Source organism: Phocoena sinus, chromosome 1 (assembly GCF_008692025.1).
Source record: "Phocoena sinus isolate mPhoSin1 chromosome 1, mPhoSin1.pri, whole genome shotgun sequence".
Lineage (NCBI taxonomy): Eukaryota > Metazoa > Chordata > Mammalia > Artiodactyla > Phocoenidae > Phocoena > Phocoena sinus.
Window position 1 is genome coordinate 159759963 of NC_045763.1, and position 15314 is coordinate 159775276.

The 15314-nt window shown below is 45.4% G+C and overlaps 1 protein-coding gene across 1 annotated transcript in view; it reads left to right on the forward strand.

The window, feature by feature from the left end:
* Positions 1-7149: 7149 nt before the first annotated feature.
* KIF26B (kinesin family member 26B) overlaps positions 7150-15314 on the forward strand; it is a 494415-nt gene continuing 486250 nt past the window's right edge. Inside the window, 2 exon segments of the mRNA XM_032648317.1 lie at positions 7150-7620; positions 8445-8846. Coding sequence (XP_032504208.1) covers positions 7558-7620; positions 8445-8846 — 465 coding nt within the window. The 5' untranslated portion in view covers positions 7150-7557.

Below are 15314 nucleotides of genomic sequence, written 5' to 3' on the forward strand. Positions count from 1 at the left end.
TATTTTTGGCTGCATTGGGTCTTCGTTGCTGTGTGCGGGCTTTTATCTAGTTGTGGCGAGCGGGGGCTACTCTTCGTTGTGGTGCGTGAGCTTCTCATTGTGGTGGCTTGTCTTGTTGAGGAGCACAGGCTCTAGGCACGTGGGCTTCAGTAGTTGTGGCACGTGAGCTCAGTAGTTGTGGCTCACGGGCCCTAGAGCACAGGCTCAGTAGTTGTGGCACACGGGCTTAGTTGCTCCGCGGCATGTGGGATCTTCCCGGACCAGGGCTCAAACCCATGTCCCCTGCATTGGCAGGCAGATTCTTAACCACTGTGCCACCAGGGAAGTCCCAAAATATTTATTTTTAATCACCAATATTCTCTACCCATCTCTCTCTCCAGCTATGGTGGTTTTTTTGTTTTTGTTGTTTGTTTTTGTATCCTGGCTTTGTCTAGGGATACAGGTACGTGTATGTGTGTCTGTGTGTGTGTGTGTGTGTGTGTGTGTGTGTGTGTGTGTGTATGTGAACACTTATGGCCATGGATGTTCATGGGGCACCCACCTCCTTTACCTTCTAGCTCCTTGTGATCCCTTTTCTAAAACTTGAAACTTGGGCTTCCCTGATGGCGCAGTGGTTGGGAGTCCGCCTGCCGATGCAGGGGACGCGGGTTTGTGCCCCGGTCCTGGAGGATCCCACATGCCGTGGAGCGGCTGGGCCCGTGAACCATGGCCGCTGGGCCTGTGCGTCCGGAGCCTGTGCTCCGCAACAGGAGGGGCCACGACAGTGAGAGGTCCGCGTACCGCAAAAAAAAAAAAAAATTTGAAACTTTCTTTAATTTCCTTTTTATATTTTAGTAACTTTACTTATAATAATAATGATGTTAAAGTTCTCTCAGAAAACATAGAATTGGAAACTCCCAGAAAGAGCTGTTATACTCAATATTTTGATGTTAGATTCTAGTCTTTTTTCTGTTGCATATATAATTTTCTTTTGGTTTCACTGAATTATCATTTTATTGTACATACTTAACCTTTTAAAATACTTAAAACTATGATATCATCAACATCTTTCCATTTTTTCCAAAAAATTATTCTTTTATGAAAACATTTTTAATGGCTGCATGGTATTCCACCATCTGACTACTGTAAGTTAGTTATTAAACCTATCCCCTACTGATACACATGTAAGTTGTTTCTCTTCCTTCACTGTTACAAACAGTGACGCATAGAATGCTGTGACCCCTCCCCAAAGCAGGCTCCTTCTTGTGGTAAGCGGCAGCACAGTCCGTAGTCATCACACCTGGTGCCCAGTGTCAGTGGGCGAGCTCTCATTGTCTGAGCTTCCTCTCTGTTTTTAATAATTAGTCTTTTCTCCCCCACCCCCGCACCCATAAACCAAACAAAAAAAACCTCTAGCCACACAAATTTGGTTCACACCCTTTCTCTTTCTATACCTTTATTTTCTGAACTGTCTGAACTTTGGACAGGAATCAAACTTGGAATTTAGCATGAAAGGAATTCATGAGCATAAAACGATTAATGATTGAAATGATCATCTAAGAGTGGAAAGCCTTCCTTAGCTTGCAGGATAACAACCCTTCTCTTGCAGTGGCCAAGTACACAAATTAAAGTTACCAGCTTGCTGATGACTCTTTGGCAGCCCACACATGGTCATATGGTTCCCCAGAACACCAGTAGATCATATGCAAATATTGTTTGCATATTCATCAAGATACCACATGGACGGTGTAAGCTGCTTTGATTCTCTTTCAAGGAGAAATGCAGGCGCCTCTGGCACATGCACTCCACTGGCTCCGTTGGCATGTTGGTGCCTGAACCAACGTGGAAATTATTCAAAAGAAAAATATTAAAGAGGAGTGAAATCTATCATAGTCTGCCCTCTGCTTAGCAATTAGAAGTTGCCAGCCTGATTTGGGTTTTTTATTTCTGATTTATACTTTTAGGCTTTCAAAAACATGGTGACATAATATATTTTAGCTATAAAATTTATTAGCTACTCACCCCTGAGGTATAAATAATGAGAAAGCTAAATTGCATTTTCTGAAAATATGAAAGTCCCATGAAACACTCCCAAAGAAGTTACATCTGTTTAATAAGTAAGCAACAAGGAATATGGAATAAGAATTTCATTCTTAGCCAGGTAATGGACCTTAACTTTTTTTTTTGCACTTTGTACTTATGAATATAGCAGGGAGATACTGTTTTTCACCCAGGGGTATCAATGGAGCAAATAAATTTGTGTTAATAGAAGCTCTGGGTTTTTGGAAGCCAGTATGTAATTTTTTCATTCATAAAATGAGTGGTTTTTTTTTAACCTAAATCTTGAAGTAATTCCATTAACACTGTCAAATATACAAGCACACCTAATTTTACTGTGCTTCACATACAATGTTTTTTGTTTGTTTGTATTTTACAAGTTGAAGGTTTGTAACCCTGCATTGTCAGATGATACATTTTTAGCAGTATTTTTATAAATTAAGGTATGTACGTTTTTTAAACATGCTACTGCACACTTAATAGACTACAGTATAGTGTAAAGGTAATTTTTATATGTACTAAGAAACCAAAACTTCGCGTGACTCACTTTATTGCAATATTTGCTTTATTGCGGTGGTCTGGAACTGAACTGACGCATGCCTACATAGATCTAGAGATTTCTGTCTATCTATCAGTGGGGGCTTGGGCTGCATCATTAAAAAACTTCAGTTAGATAGAAAACAAAATTATAGCTAGTTTCTTTAGAGACTAACTCTTTAGGCTGCTAACTCACAAAATAAAAACTACAAGAATTCTAAAAACCTAAGGTCAACTTGAAAAAGCCACCGTTAAGCTAAAATTAGGGAGTGCTTTATATACAATTAAATTTCCAAAAGAAAACAATTACAAGCTGGATAACAACAACAACAAAAACATATTTCAAGGCACTGGAGAGTGGCCAAAAGCAGGCAGAGACTGGAGGGGATTCAAGGATTCAATCCTTGAAACAAGGGTTACATGGGTTTTTCCAGTCTGCTGGGCACAGTGGCTATAACTCAAGGTGAAAGCCAGTCTTATTGGTTAGAGGCGTTACGTGGCGGAGTTTAGGGCTGTAGCTGGAAAGGAAGGAGAAAAATCCCAGAAAGGAGAGAGTCAAAGTGAGGCAGCTCTAAAATCCACATTTCATTTCCTGCAAATCCTTGGTGGGTAGTTTTGAATTTTGCCTACGTGGAAGAGCTACAAGAAGTCCAGGGGAAAGAGCATCTAGAAGCTGAAAGAGTGGAGCAGAGATTTCAGCTGCTATCACTGCAGGGGAGCAGAGCTTGGAGTTGAAGTCCCTAGTTAGAGGGGCCCGGTAAGCACTTTAGACTTTCCAAAAAAACCCTAGAAGGGCCATACTTTACGGGTAAAGAACAAGTCCCAGGACTATGGGCGAAAACTAAACAGAACTAATTGCTCTAACAAAGTATAAAGCCAAGCCTCTACAAGTTTAAGGTGACCCACCACTAACTTAACTGTCTACTAGAACAAACTCAGTACTTTTCAAAGGAAGATAATAGAATCTAACATCTCTATGATGTCATAGCCACAATATTCAGCATACAGTTAAAATTTAGTGAATATGAAAAGAAACTGAAAGATGTGATTCAGAGTCAAGAGAAAAATCACTTAATAGAAAGGGACCCCCAAATGAGCCAGATGTTGGAATTAGCAGGCAAGAAATTTAAAGCTCTCATTATAACCATGTTCACAGATTTAAAGGAAAAAGAAGCAGAGAAAGGGAAACTATGTATGTACATATTGAAAAGTACAGTATCTGAAATGAAGAGTTCATTGGATAGGCTTGACAGAGATTGGAGATAGCAGAAGTAAGGGTCAGTGAACTTAATAAAGGGTCAATAGAAAGTATCCAGTCCGAAGAATAAATGGGTAAAGATTGAAATAATTAACAGAGCCTCAGTAACTGGTGGGACAATTCAAATAGTGTCATAATATACATGTAATTGGAGTCCCAGAAGGAGAGAAAAGACAGAAAAAATTCCATAAATAATGTCTGAAATTTCCCCAAACTTGGTGAAAAACTTACAAGTCAAGTTATAGGTCCTAGAAATTCAGCAAACCCTAAGCAGGATAAATACAGAGAGACCCACATCCAGGAGCATCATAGCCAAACTGCTGAAAACCAATGGTAAAGAGAAAATCTTCAAAGCATCCAGAGAAAAAGGACACATTACACATAGGGGAATTCCCATAAGAATTAATGCTGGCCTCTGATCAGAAGCAAGGAAGGCTTCTAAGCTGAAGGCAATGAACATCTTGAAAGGGTGGAAAGAAAAATAACTGTCAACCAAAAACTCTGCATCCAGTTAAACTATTCTTCAAGCTCCAAAGTGAAACAAAGACATTTTCAGATAAGCAGAAGCTGAGAGAATTTGTTGCCCAGAGACCCTCAGTATAAGAAATGCTAAAGGAAGTTCTTCAGTCTGAAGGGAAATGACCCAGCTGGAAAGTTGGCTCTACAGGAAAAAAATGGAGTCCCCCAAATGATAAAATTGGGTAAATATAAAAAAACCCACATATTTAAAATGTACTAGTTTCACTAGAAGACAACAAATTGTTTAAAGTAAAATTGAGAAGACTGTATTATGGGTTTTACAATGTATGTAGATATAAAATACATCAAATAGTAGCACAAAGGAGGGAGGCAAAATGGAATTATCCTGTTGCAAGTTTCTTATATTTTAGGTGAAGTGGCACAAAGTTAACTCTTAAGTAGCCCAAGTTAAAGATGCATATTATAATCCTTACAGCTAAAAGGCTAATAGAAGGATGAAAGCGGAATAACTAAAAAAATAATCAATTGACAAAAAGAAGGCAGAAGAGACAGGAATGAAAAACAGAGTACACACAGAAAACAGATCGATATTAGCAACAACATGAAGCTCAAAAACCTCACGTTAAGCAACAAAAGCCAAACACGAAAGAATACACGCTGCATGGACTTTACCGATAAAAAGTTCAAGGTCAGTTAAAACTAATTTATGGTGATAGAAATCAGAGCTGTGATTGTGTACCAGGGATGGGGATCACCTGGGAAGAGGAAGGTAAGAACTTTCTGGGGCGATGGAAATATATAACTTGATTGTGGTGGTGGCTTACCTGGGAGTGTGCAGTTATCAAAATTCTGAGAATTGTACACTTAAAATTGTGCGTTTCACGGTATGTAAATTTCACATCCATTTTTTAAAGCATCAAATCAAACTGTCTTGCGGGGCTTCTGGTTGTAAACTTTGATCGACAGAGGGCGCTCCGAGCTCACCAAACACGCTTTGGAGCCCCAGCTACTTTGGGATGCAAATCAGACCACCTCGGGTCTCCTCTGTCTCCAAGGTGAATTTCCCAGCTCCCCAATACTCTTCCTCGACACCACTCCTTCCCCACCCTCGGCTCACTGGCTTCTATATTTCACCTGGCCACACGCTGCTTTTCGGCAGATGAGCGGTGCGTAGCTAATGGCTATGCTATTTTCGCAGCATCTCCGCGGAATACAGATGGGGATGGAAGCTGGCTGGTGTTGCCCGGAGGTGTACCTGACCCCTAAGGTCTTCTCTTGATATGATCACTTTTAAATGGGAAGTAGGAACGTAATGGAAACTTCCACACTGTTTTCGACATCTACATTTTAACCTTCTTACCTCGCTTTAGTGCCTGTGAAACATTCCCACGCAAGGGCTGCGGCGGGAAGGGGTGGGCGGAGGGCAGTGCGAGGGATGCGCGGAAGGAATTTTCCCTGAGGAAAGCAGGTGTGGGGCGGCGTTGCCACAGGGCTCCAGCACCCCAGGATATTGTCTTCCTGCCCCTCCATATCTCAGAGGGAAGCTAGAAGCTGGAAAGCCCCAGGCGTCCTTTGCGCCCTCGCATGCCCCCAGGCCAGGTCCCTCCCGGGCGCGGAGATGCCATTACACCTCACGTGATCACCGCACGGGGCTGGTCCTTTCAAGAGGCGTCTCGCGGGGTGTTAATTAAAGGTCACAACAAAACAGACAGACCTGCGGGCTCACCAGAAGAAATGTCCTCCCGGGAGATGAAAAATGACACCCCGGAGCAGCTACGTGTGGAGCCCGGCAAATGCCGGCTTCCTGCGCTCCAGGCGCTGCGCCGGGGGCGGAGGGGGACTGGAGAGGGCGATGACTGGGTTCTCCCGGGACACGGCGGGCCCTGCGCGCTGGAAGAGCAGGAAGGGGGATGCCGAGGGGACCCCCGGCCAAGGCGAGGCCAAGGCCAGCTTGCACACACCCCCTTCCAGGCCCGCGCCGTCTGCGCCGAGCGTGTGCCGCGCGGCGAGTCCCTCAGTTTCCCTGCCCGGCGGCGGCCCTTTGCTCCCCGGGCTCCGCGCGGCCCAGCCCTGGGCGGCTAGGCACAGCACACACTGGGTCGCGGGCGGGCGGGGGCGAAGGACCTGTTCTCCCGCTGCGCTCGGGAGGGTGGCCCCCTGGCCGGCCGGGCTTGGTAGGGCAATTCCAGAAAAGGTTTGCAGGGCAGGTCTAGGAGAACAAAGGCCGGGGGGAGGACCCGGCATATTTGTGGACTTGTTTGTGACTCAATCCCTCTTACACGGCGTTTCAAAGGCAGAACTGCAAGCCTTGCCAGGAAGAGAAAGAACTTGGGGGCGGGGAGGCTCGGGCGCATTTCTGTCCGGTCGCGCTCGCTCGGCGCTGCCCCCAGCTCCAGGCTCGCGCAGTGTTATTTCATTAGAGCCCTGGATCCGGGCCACTCACCAGCAACTTCCCCGCAACAGGCGAGATTTACGACCCCCTTCCCCGGCTCTCGGCCTCGCAATGTCAGGCAGGAGCGCCGCAACATAAAATGGATCCCGGCAGGCGCGGCGGCTGCAGCCAGGCGGCGGGCTCCCCGGAGGGGCCGCTGTTCGCGAGGCTCCGCGCTGCGCCCCGACGCACACGCGCGCCCTGACCGCAGACGCCGGCCGGGGCGCCCCGCCGGCCGGGCCACGCCGCCGCCCCTCTCTGCCCTCGCGCAACTGTCAGGCAAAGCGGGCCGGCGGATATTGGCTCCCCAACACGCCGAGGCTCCTCCCCGATCTGGATCTTTATATTTTGGGAGAATTTCTTTGAACTCAGTTACCAAGCTCCGCGAAGGAGACAAGTTCCCAGAGCCGGCTCGCCGGCGGAGGCGAGGCGGGGGCCCGCCCACCTTGTCTGCAGCTGCCGTGTGCCCCGATTGTACTCGTCTTTTCCCTCGTGGAGGAAAACGGACTCACTAGGCTGAGGAGAACGCCAATTATCTGGATGTGACCGTGAAAAGAGAACGTGTGGTTGGAGAAGGCAGAAGAGGAGGAAACGCATTATTTGAAGAGAAGAATAAACCAGGCATTGCAACCCTCCCGCAAATTAGTGCTGTTACTTATGAGGTCCATCTGCTTTTATCTTCCCGCCCCCTTCAGTTAAGAAACCTTGAGGGCCAAGAGACAGCCCCCTACAACTGGACACCCTTCTGGGTTGGAAGACCTTTTGGATGTAGCGTTGGTGGAACATTTAGACACTCTCCTCTGGAAAAGCCACCATGAATTCGGTAGCTGGGAATAAAGAGAGGCTTGCAGTCTCCACCAGGGGCAAGAAATACGGGGTAAGTTGTGATGGGTATAATGCGGAGACGCGTTACCGGACTCTTCCCGGCCAGGGTTCCCCTTTCCGGGTAACGTGCAGCCAGGGCAGGGTGGCCCCGAGCTCTCCTCCCGCTGCTGAGGCGCCTCGGCTGGGCCAGCCGGCGTGCGCGCGCGGAGGCGGGTCCGCCAGCAACGACGCCAGCGCACTCGCCTTGCCCTCGGAATTTTTGCAGCCCTCTCGTTCCTTCTCTTCCCCGCATCCCTAACTTTTGCAGCATTCCTGCACTTCTAAGCAGAGTTAAGCCGAAAGGGAGGGTTTCCCACGATTTCTCTGCTGTTCTTAAGGGACCGTTTTCCTGGAGGCGGGAGAATCTTTCATTTACCTTCAAGATCCGGAGGGCCTTGCCCTGAATGAATAAAAATCCAAAAGTCATAGCCCCCCCCCTCCCGCCCCCCGTCGTCCAGGATCTTAAAAGTGAGCTCCTGCTGGGGTGGGTGCCGGATTCAAAAGCGCGGGGAGCTGAATCCGTGGGTTCCTCTGCAGAAATCATCGAAATTCCCTGAGCGAGTGAGCCCCTCTCCTCCAAACCAGAGGAGTCCGCCGCCTCCTGGGAACCGGTGCAGGGGTCACCCGGGCGACGGGGATTCACTTAAACACAATTAACCAGACATAGGGAGGCAGATTTGGCCGCAGGGCTCAGAGCGGCCCCTAACGTGAGCCCGTGGGCGCTTGGCCGGGTCCTCGGTGGCGCGCAGGTCCCCGGGCAGGCGGGAGGGCGGCCCTGGGCAGAGGCGCGGGAGCCAGCCGCCCTGCGGCCCCTGACACCGTGTGTCTCCCCCGCAGGTGAATGAAGTCTGCTCGCCCACCAAGCCCGCGGCGCCCTTCTCCCCGGAAAGCTGGTACCGGAAAGCATACGAAGAGTCGCGCGCCGGGAGCCGCCCCACTCCCGAGGGCGCGGGCTCGGCGCTTGGCTCGTCGGGGACGCCGTCCCCCGGCTCGGGCACCTCGTCCCCGAGCTCCTTCACGGGCTCCCCGGGCCCCGCCTCCCCGGGCATTGGCACCAGCTCGCCTGGCTCCCTGGGCGGCTCGCCAGGTTTCGGCACGGGCTCCCCGGGCTCGGGCAGCGGCGGCGGCTCCTCCCCCGGATCGGACCGCGGCGTCTGGTGCGAGAATTGCAACGCCCGCCTGGTGGAGCTGAAGAGGCAGGCTCTGAAGCTGCTCCTCCCGGGGCCCTTTCCCGGCAAGGTGAGCGCCGCCGGGGACAGGGCTGGGCGGGCAACAGCTGCGCGCCTCGCCGCGGCCGTGGATCGGGGGACCTGCAGCGCTCTGCGCTGCTCGGTTCCGGAGAAGGCGTTGGCCGAGCCGGGTCAGCTCCCGGCCTCGGAGGCGACCCTGCGCGTCTCCCCCGCCAGACCTTCCCCGGGCGCAGTGCTTGGATGGTGCGTACGCGGTTCCAGGCCTCGCCGCCCACCGGGGCTGCCCAGGTTATTCTTCCTGCTGCCCTCCACTCCTCAGAGTGCCCTTTCTGTGCCCCCAGGACTCGCCCATCCATCCCGCTGGTCCCGCGCGGTGCTGCCTTCGCCCGAGACCCTCTTCCCGCGCGTCCACAGGCCTTTGCCGCCTCGCAGGCCGGGGACACGCTGACACCAGCTACTGGGATTCTTTCCTTTACGCGACCCCCTACCGGGGCGACTCCTTAGATTTTTCTCCCCACCCCCATCCGTGATCATTTACAAAAATGTCGGAGGGAGTAGTAAAAGCGGGCTGATAATTAGGAGTTGGCATTTCCCATTGCCTATTCGCGAGCCTTCCTTCCCAGGGCTACCAAAACAGAAACACATATTGGAAAGTCAGCATTTCCCCCTAACCTCAGAGGAAGATTAAGGGGTGAGTAGTTCTTTGAGCGGGGCTCCCTCCTGCCTGCACCAGTGCTGAGCACGTTGATTCCTCCATGGCACCCCTGCCAGCGTTGTGTGTGTCCCCAGAGTGGAACACAATGCAGTTGTATTTGCACTGTTCGGTCTAAGTACTATCAAATGATAATATTTACTCTTTCACTTCAAAGAGTTTTTTATCAGTGCTTAGAGAGGAATATCAAGAAAACAGCGTGAATTGCTGTAGAGAATTCTGACCCTGTTCAGTGGCACTTTCTGGTTTATACTTCTGTGACTTTTGAAGTGAAATGTGATTTTGAGTAGTGGAGTCTAGGAATAGCTGCATCTGCTTGCCGTTTCTGCTTATCCAAATATACACACATTGATCTTTTCATACGCAAGGGTTAAATTAAACAGATACCCGCAGGAGTTGTAAAATTTTAAATGTGGAAAATTGCCACCAAGAGACTTGGTTTTATGAATCCCGAATTTATCTCAAGAATAATTAACTTGTAGATTGTTGTCAGTATGCCATTTTTGTAGTTTCATAATAAATCTGTCAGGACACCCCTAAAAGTAAATCTCAGGGACTCTAAAAGCTTATTTCACTCTTGCATGCCGTATCTTCCGATTTAACACTCTTTTCACTCACAGATTTATTTACTCTTGTGATTGTTTATCAATATTATTTGATTACCTATTACACTCAAGGAACTGTGTTAGGCACAGCAATAAAATAACAGGTACACACAGCCCTTGTCCACATGGAGCTTATATTCTAATGGAGGATACAGACATTAACCACAAGATGCACAATTCATAATTTGTTTCCATTTGCGGTGAGTGCTACAGAGGAAGAGTGTGGGATGCTGTATGTCTGTATAACCGGACTACACCAGCTGATAAATTTTGAAGAACTTTGGTTCTTTTTTTTTTTTAATTTAAGTCTTTTTTTAAAAAAATTAATTAATTTTAGGCTGTGTTGGGTCTTTGTTTCCGCTCGAGGGCTTTCTCTAGTTGCAGAGAGCGGGGGCCACTCTTCATCACGGTGCACAGGCCTCTCACTATCGCGGCCTCTCTTGTTGCGGAGCACAGGCTCCAGACGCGCAGGCTCAGTAGTGGTGGCTCACGGGCCTAGTTGCTGCACGGCATGTGGGATCCTCCCAGACCAGGGCACGAACCCGTGTCCCCTGCATTGGCAGGCAGACTCTCAACCACTGCGCCACCAGGGAAGCCCAAGAACTTTGGTTCTTAAAGATAATATTTTTGGCAATCCTAGTAAGTTGCAGCCTACCAATTTATTCTAGAACATTCTTGCGGACCTGTTCTTACAGTAACTTCTTTGTGTTGTTGAATGCTCCGTGTGTGCCAAGGTAAATTAAAATATACTCTTTTCATAAAAGTGGAGGGAGGAAAGGAAATCTATAGGAAGAAGAAACAAATGTTGAAACTTAAAGGCATCCATCATGTTTTGTGGAGTCATGTGACAAAGTAGATTTTTGGCTTTGTTGAAGCAGCCTGGGAAATTCATTCACAGTGCAACAGGAGGCAGCTTGATATATTTGGCAATTTTATTTATGTGATGAAATAAAAGTGATGCTGGGAAACTGATTATATTATCAGAGTGATGGCTCCAGAGGAAACGTTGGATCTGGGGAACCTCAGTGCTCTACACCAATTTAAAGTGATCCAGGCACATCTAGAGAAGAGCTGTCAGTCTTGGGGACAGTCACATGGGGTCACTTGAAGTGCACACATGAATTTGCCTGGAGTTTAAGATGTGTTGTAGCACAGTGAAACATGACATGTGGTGCAGGGGAGAACATAAGACTTAGCCAGAAACAAGGGTTGTTCAGATGACCTCATTGTTAGTAATAAGGTATGGGGCCACGATTTTAACTACAAATCCTCTGCCTGTCTCTGGGAATAATAATTTTAGGGTTTTTTTCTTTTTTAAGTATTGGTACCCTCAGGTAATATTTCCATTACACCTTTAAAGTTTGCAGCATTTTTTTTTAAAGTTTGCAGCATTTTAACCAAACAAATGTTGTGTTCTCTCAAGCACCATGGATGGAGGCCCACGTAACTCCAACACAAGGCCTTTATTCTTCCCTGAGCCAGATTTATGAGCAAACTGTGGACCTCCGTAGCCCTCAGGCACAGAAGGAGTTAAGTTTCATTAGAACAAGAGAGGTCATTGTGACTCCAACATGTAGTTTGCCCTGAGGAGTAAGGGTCTGGAAGATAAAGGCATGTTTTTGAGAGGTAATTAGCAAAAATCATCTTTGTAATTCACTTAAGATGCTTAGCTGTATTTGGGGACTCTTTTCTTACGTAGAGTATTACATTCTGTGAGGTGGTATTAAAAGTCTCCTCGGCAGGCATTTAAAAGTCAAAGGCAGAATGGTACATCCAGGAACCTTATAATTTTAGGGGGGATTTGGTTTTAGTTCTTTCTCCACCACTGATTTATTTTTTGACAGTGAGTAAATCAGTTTTCCTCTGTATTTTAACTTTCCCATTAATACACTAAGGAAAAAATGATTCAGACCCTAGAGGATCTTTTAAATGATTAGAATGTCAAAAAAAAAATTTTAGATGAGGCTTGAAAAGTGCTTCCATTCTTTAGAGAAAGAGGTGAAGGTTTATCTTTTATTTTATTTTTTTTTGCCACACCGCGGAACTTCCCTGACCAGGGATCGAACCCGCACCCCCTGCAGTGGAAGCGTGGAGTCTTAACCACTGGACCACCAGGGAAGTCCAAGATGTGGAGGTTTATGATTATTAACTAGACAAGATTCTATGGGATTTATGTTTTACAGAATTTAGGGCTTTTCTTGCAAAATGTTATCCACTTTCAGTTTCTGATTTCATCAGTACATTTCCCAAATATCATTTTGCCATATGAATTCTCACATCATGCCCACTGGTAGGTAGCCAGCACTGTTGAATTCCCCCAGTTTTGTCTCTGAAACAGTTGGTTAAGGAGGGGAGGTAAAGTGCTGGCGGGCCCATGCAGGGGAGTCGGACTGGTCCCAGGAGTTAAGACAGTGGTTCTAGTGGCCTGAGGCGGGACCACCCAGTTCTGAACACTCTCAGTACTAGTCATGTGTCCACTGGAGAATGAGACTTCATGGCAGAAGGCTACACGGCTCGGAGGTTTCTAGCTTAGGTAACTGGGTGGGTGGGGTAATGTTGACTGAGGCAGGAAATGGGAAGAGATACAGATTTGGGGGGAACTCATAGGGAAAGATGATAATGGATTTGGAAGAGATAGAGAATAAAGGCAGATTTAGGAATGAAACAGACTGAGGAATGTAGAAGAGACAACTGTGAGCTCACATAACTCTTAATGATGCTCTGGATCCCACCTTTCAAACAGCAACTCACCTGAGTGAGTCAAGATTTTTGCCTGGTGACAGACTGTAAACCACTTGGATTGACTTATAACTTCAGTCAGTAAAAAAAAGTACTTATTGGGTTTATATCATTTCTTTTCTAGGGCTAGTAAGTGGAAGTGGTCAGATAAAAGGAAAGAATGTGGTTTTGTAAAGTGTTGGGATTTTAAGTGAAATCAGTCCTTTTACCCATTGTAGTGTCCCACTGTGTAAATATAAAACCATTTCATATCCATTGGCCAGAGCATCTTTCCTGTTTTATACACAGTCAAGGCACGGAGCCAGAAATGCGGGCCAAGGAACGAATCTCCCATTTTGGGGCTATCCTAGATCATTTCGAGATCTGTTACAGAACTTTTGAATTGACAGTGTAAGCCCTATGAAACATCAGCCCCAAAGAACTCCCTGGGGTAAGTAGAAATGTTCCAGGTTGGCAGAAGGTTATCAGATATCTATTCATTTCCATATCAATAAAAGAAAATCTTTTATATAAAAAACAGTACAGAACTACATTCCTAGCTGAATTTTTCCCTGGTCACATATTCTGGGTCCATTTATGCCCCAGAAATGTCAGGAAGATTAGCCAGACATACTGAGAAGAGTGGCCAGGAATCACAGAGATGAAAGAAAGGAATGTGTCAGGGGGTTTAAGAACACCAAACGTAGACTCTAAATAGCCAGGGCCCAAGTAAGTCTAGACTTGGGAATATATATATACACATATATATATATATTTTTTTCCCATATTTTTTCAGTTCAAAAACAGGGGTATGAAAAAATAACTCCATTTAAAAGATCCCCTAGAAGCCAATGTAAGACTCTTTATAAATAGATACTGAATTTTAAGTACTTATCAATTATGAGAAAAGTCTATTGGAAATCTTTTTATGAACACATGGCTGTTTTCAGAAAGCTTCATTTGAATCTTTTCCATTTCGGAAATATTTTAGATAAGGGATCAGCTAATAGATAATATCGGTAATGAAAAAGTCCAGTAGCATTTATCATTGAAACATTTCTCAAACATTTTAGGTATTATAAAAACACTCCCAGTAGAGACATATGAGCAGTAATATCTTCTTTAAGGCTTAGTAAGCTATGGCATAATCGCATTTCACTCTACCAGACTTTTAATTGTGAACCAACAGGGTCAGTTTTTTTTTTTTTTTTTTTTTTAACTTTTAATGAACTAGACTCTCTAGAGTTTTAGGAAGAAAATGAGATTTAAGGGTCAAATCAACTTTAGCTTCCTCCTGAGAAAATTTTATCTTTTGATTTTATATAGTATAAATATCAAACTCAGAATTTAGAAAAAACAATATTTAGGCTACTATCACAAAACATTAAATTATATAAGCACTGAATTGGGACATTCATCTGAATAGAAGAAACACATGGTTATTTATTATATAAATATTTTGTGAGTTTATAGATGTAAAATTTGTATCTTACATAAAATGACAAAATTATAAATTTTAATCTTAAAAATATAAGTTAGAGAATGTAAAATTATTTTGGTATGTAACAAATACTGATTTTTAAAATTTTTTACAAAATTATGTAAACAGAAATTAGCATAAAATGAACAAATCAAACACTAACGTATTAGTTTAGTTCATATATATAATCAAGTTAAAGCACTAAGTATTTTCAGATTCCTCACATCTCCCTGATATTTTAATCTATTTGAAATACTTACTGAGTAAACAAATACATTCAAATAATTATCACTGAGTTTGTGATCTGGAGAATTTTTGAAAAGTACATTCACCACAAGATATAAGTTAATTTAAAAACAATGTCAAGTACATTAGAAACAGTATATTAAATTAGGAGTTTAAAAGGAGAAAGGTGTAAAAATTAGTTGGAAGATGCAATGAACAGGAAAGACACTTATTCTATTAAACACCAGGATCACTGGGACGTTCATTCATCCTTCATCCAAAAAGTATTGGTTGAACTGTTACGTGTGCTAATAACATAGTCATATGAGTTGTTAAGTTTGTGGTCACGGATAGGTTATTTATTAGCCACTATCCTAACCTTCCCACTAGCACTATTCTCCCACACACTGACCTTTACTTCAGAACCCCTAAACTCCCTGCAGTTAAAGACTCAAATCCAAGTAGAACTGGTGGTCTCATGGACACTACTTCAACTCTGACTTCAATCTACTGTGAATAGCCAATACTAGCATCATATGGCTTTAAACATTCTATTGTGGATACTATTGTGGATTTGTATTGAGTCAACTACATTTCCCAGAATTCTCCTCCCTGTAGGGAAGGGAACAGAGATAGTTTGAGACGTTGAAGATGGAAGTGAAGCAGCAGACACATTCTTCTTTGAATCTTGAAGAGTCAGTGCAGGGCATGAAAGATTATAGCTCATCACATAATTGTCTCTTCTGCCATTGGTATGAGGCAGCAACTAGGCTCCTC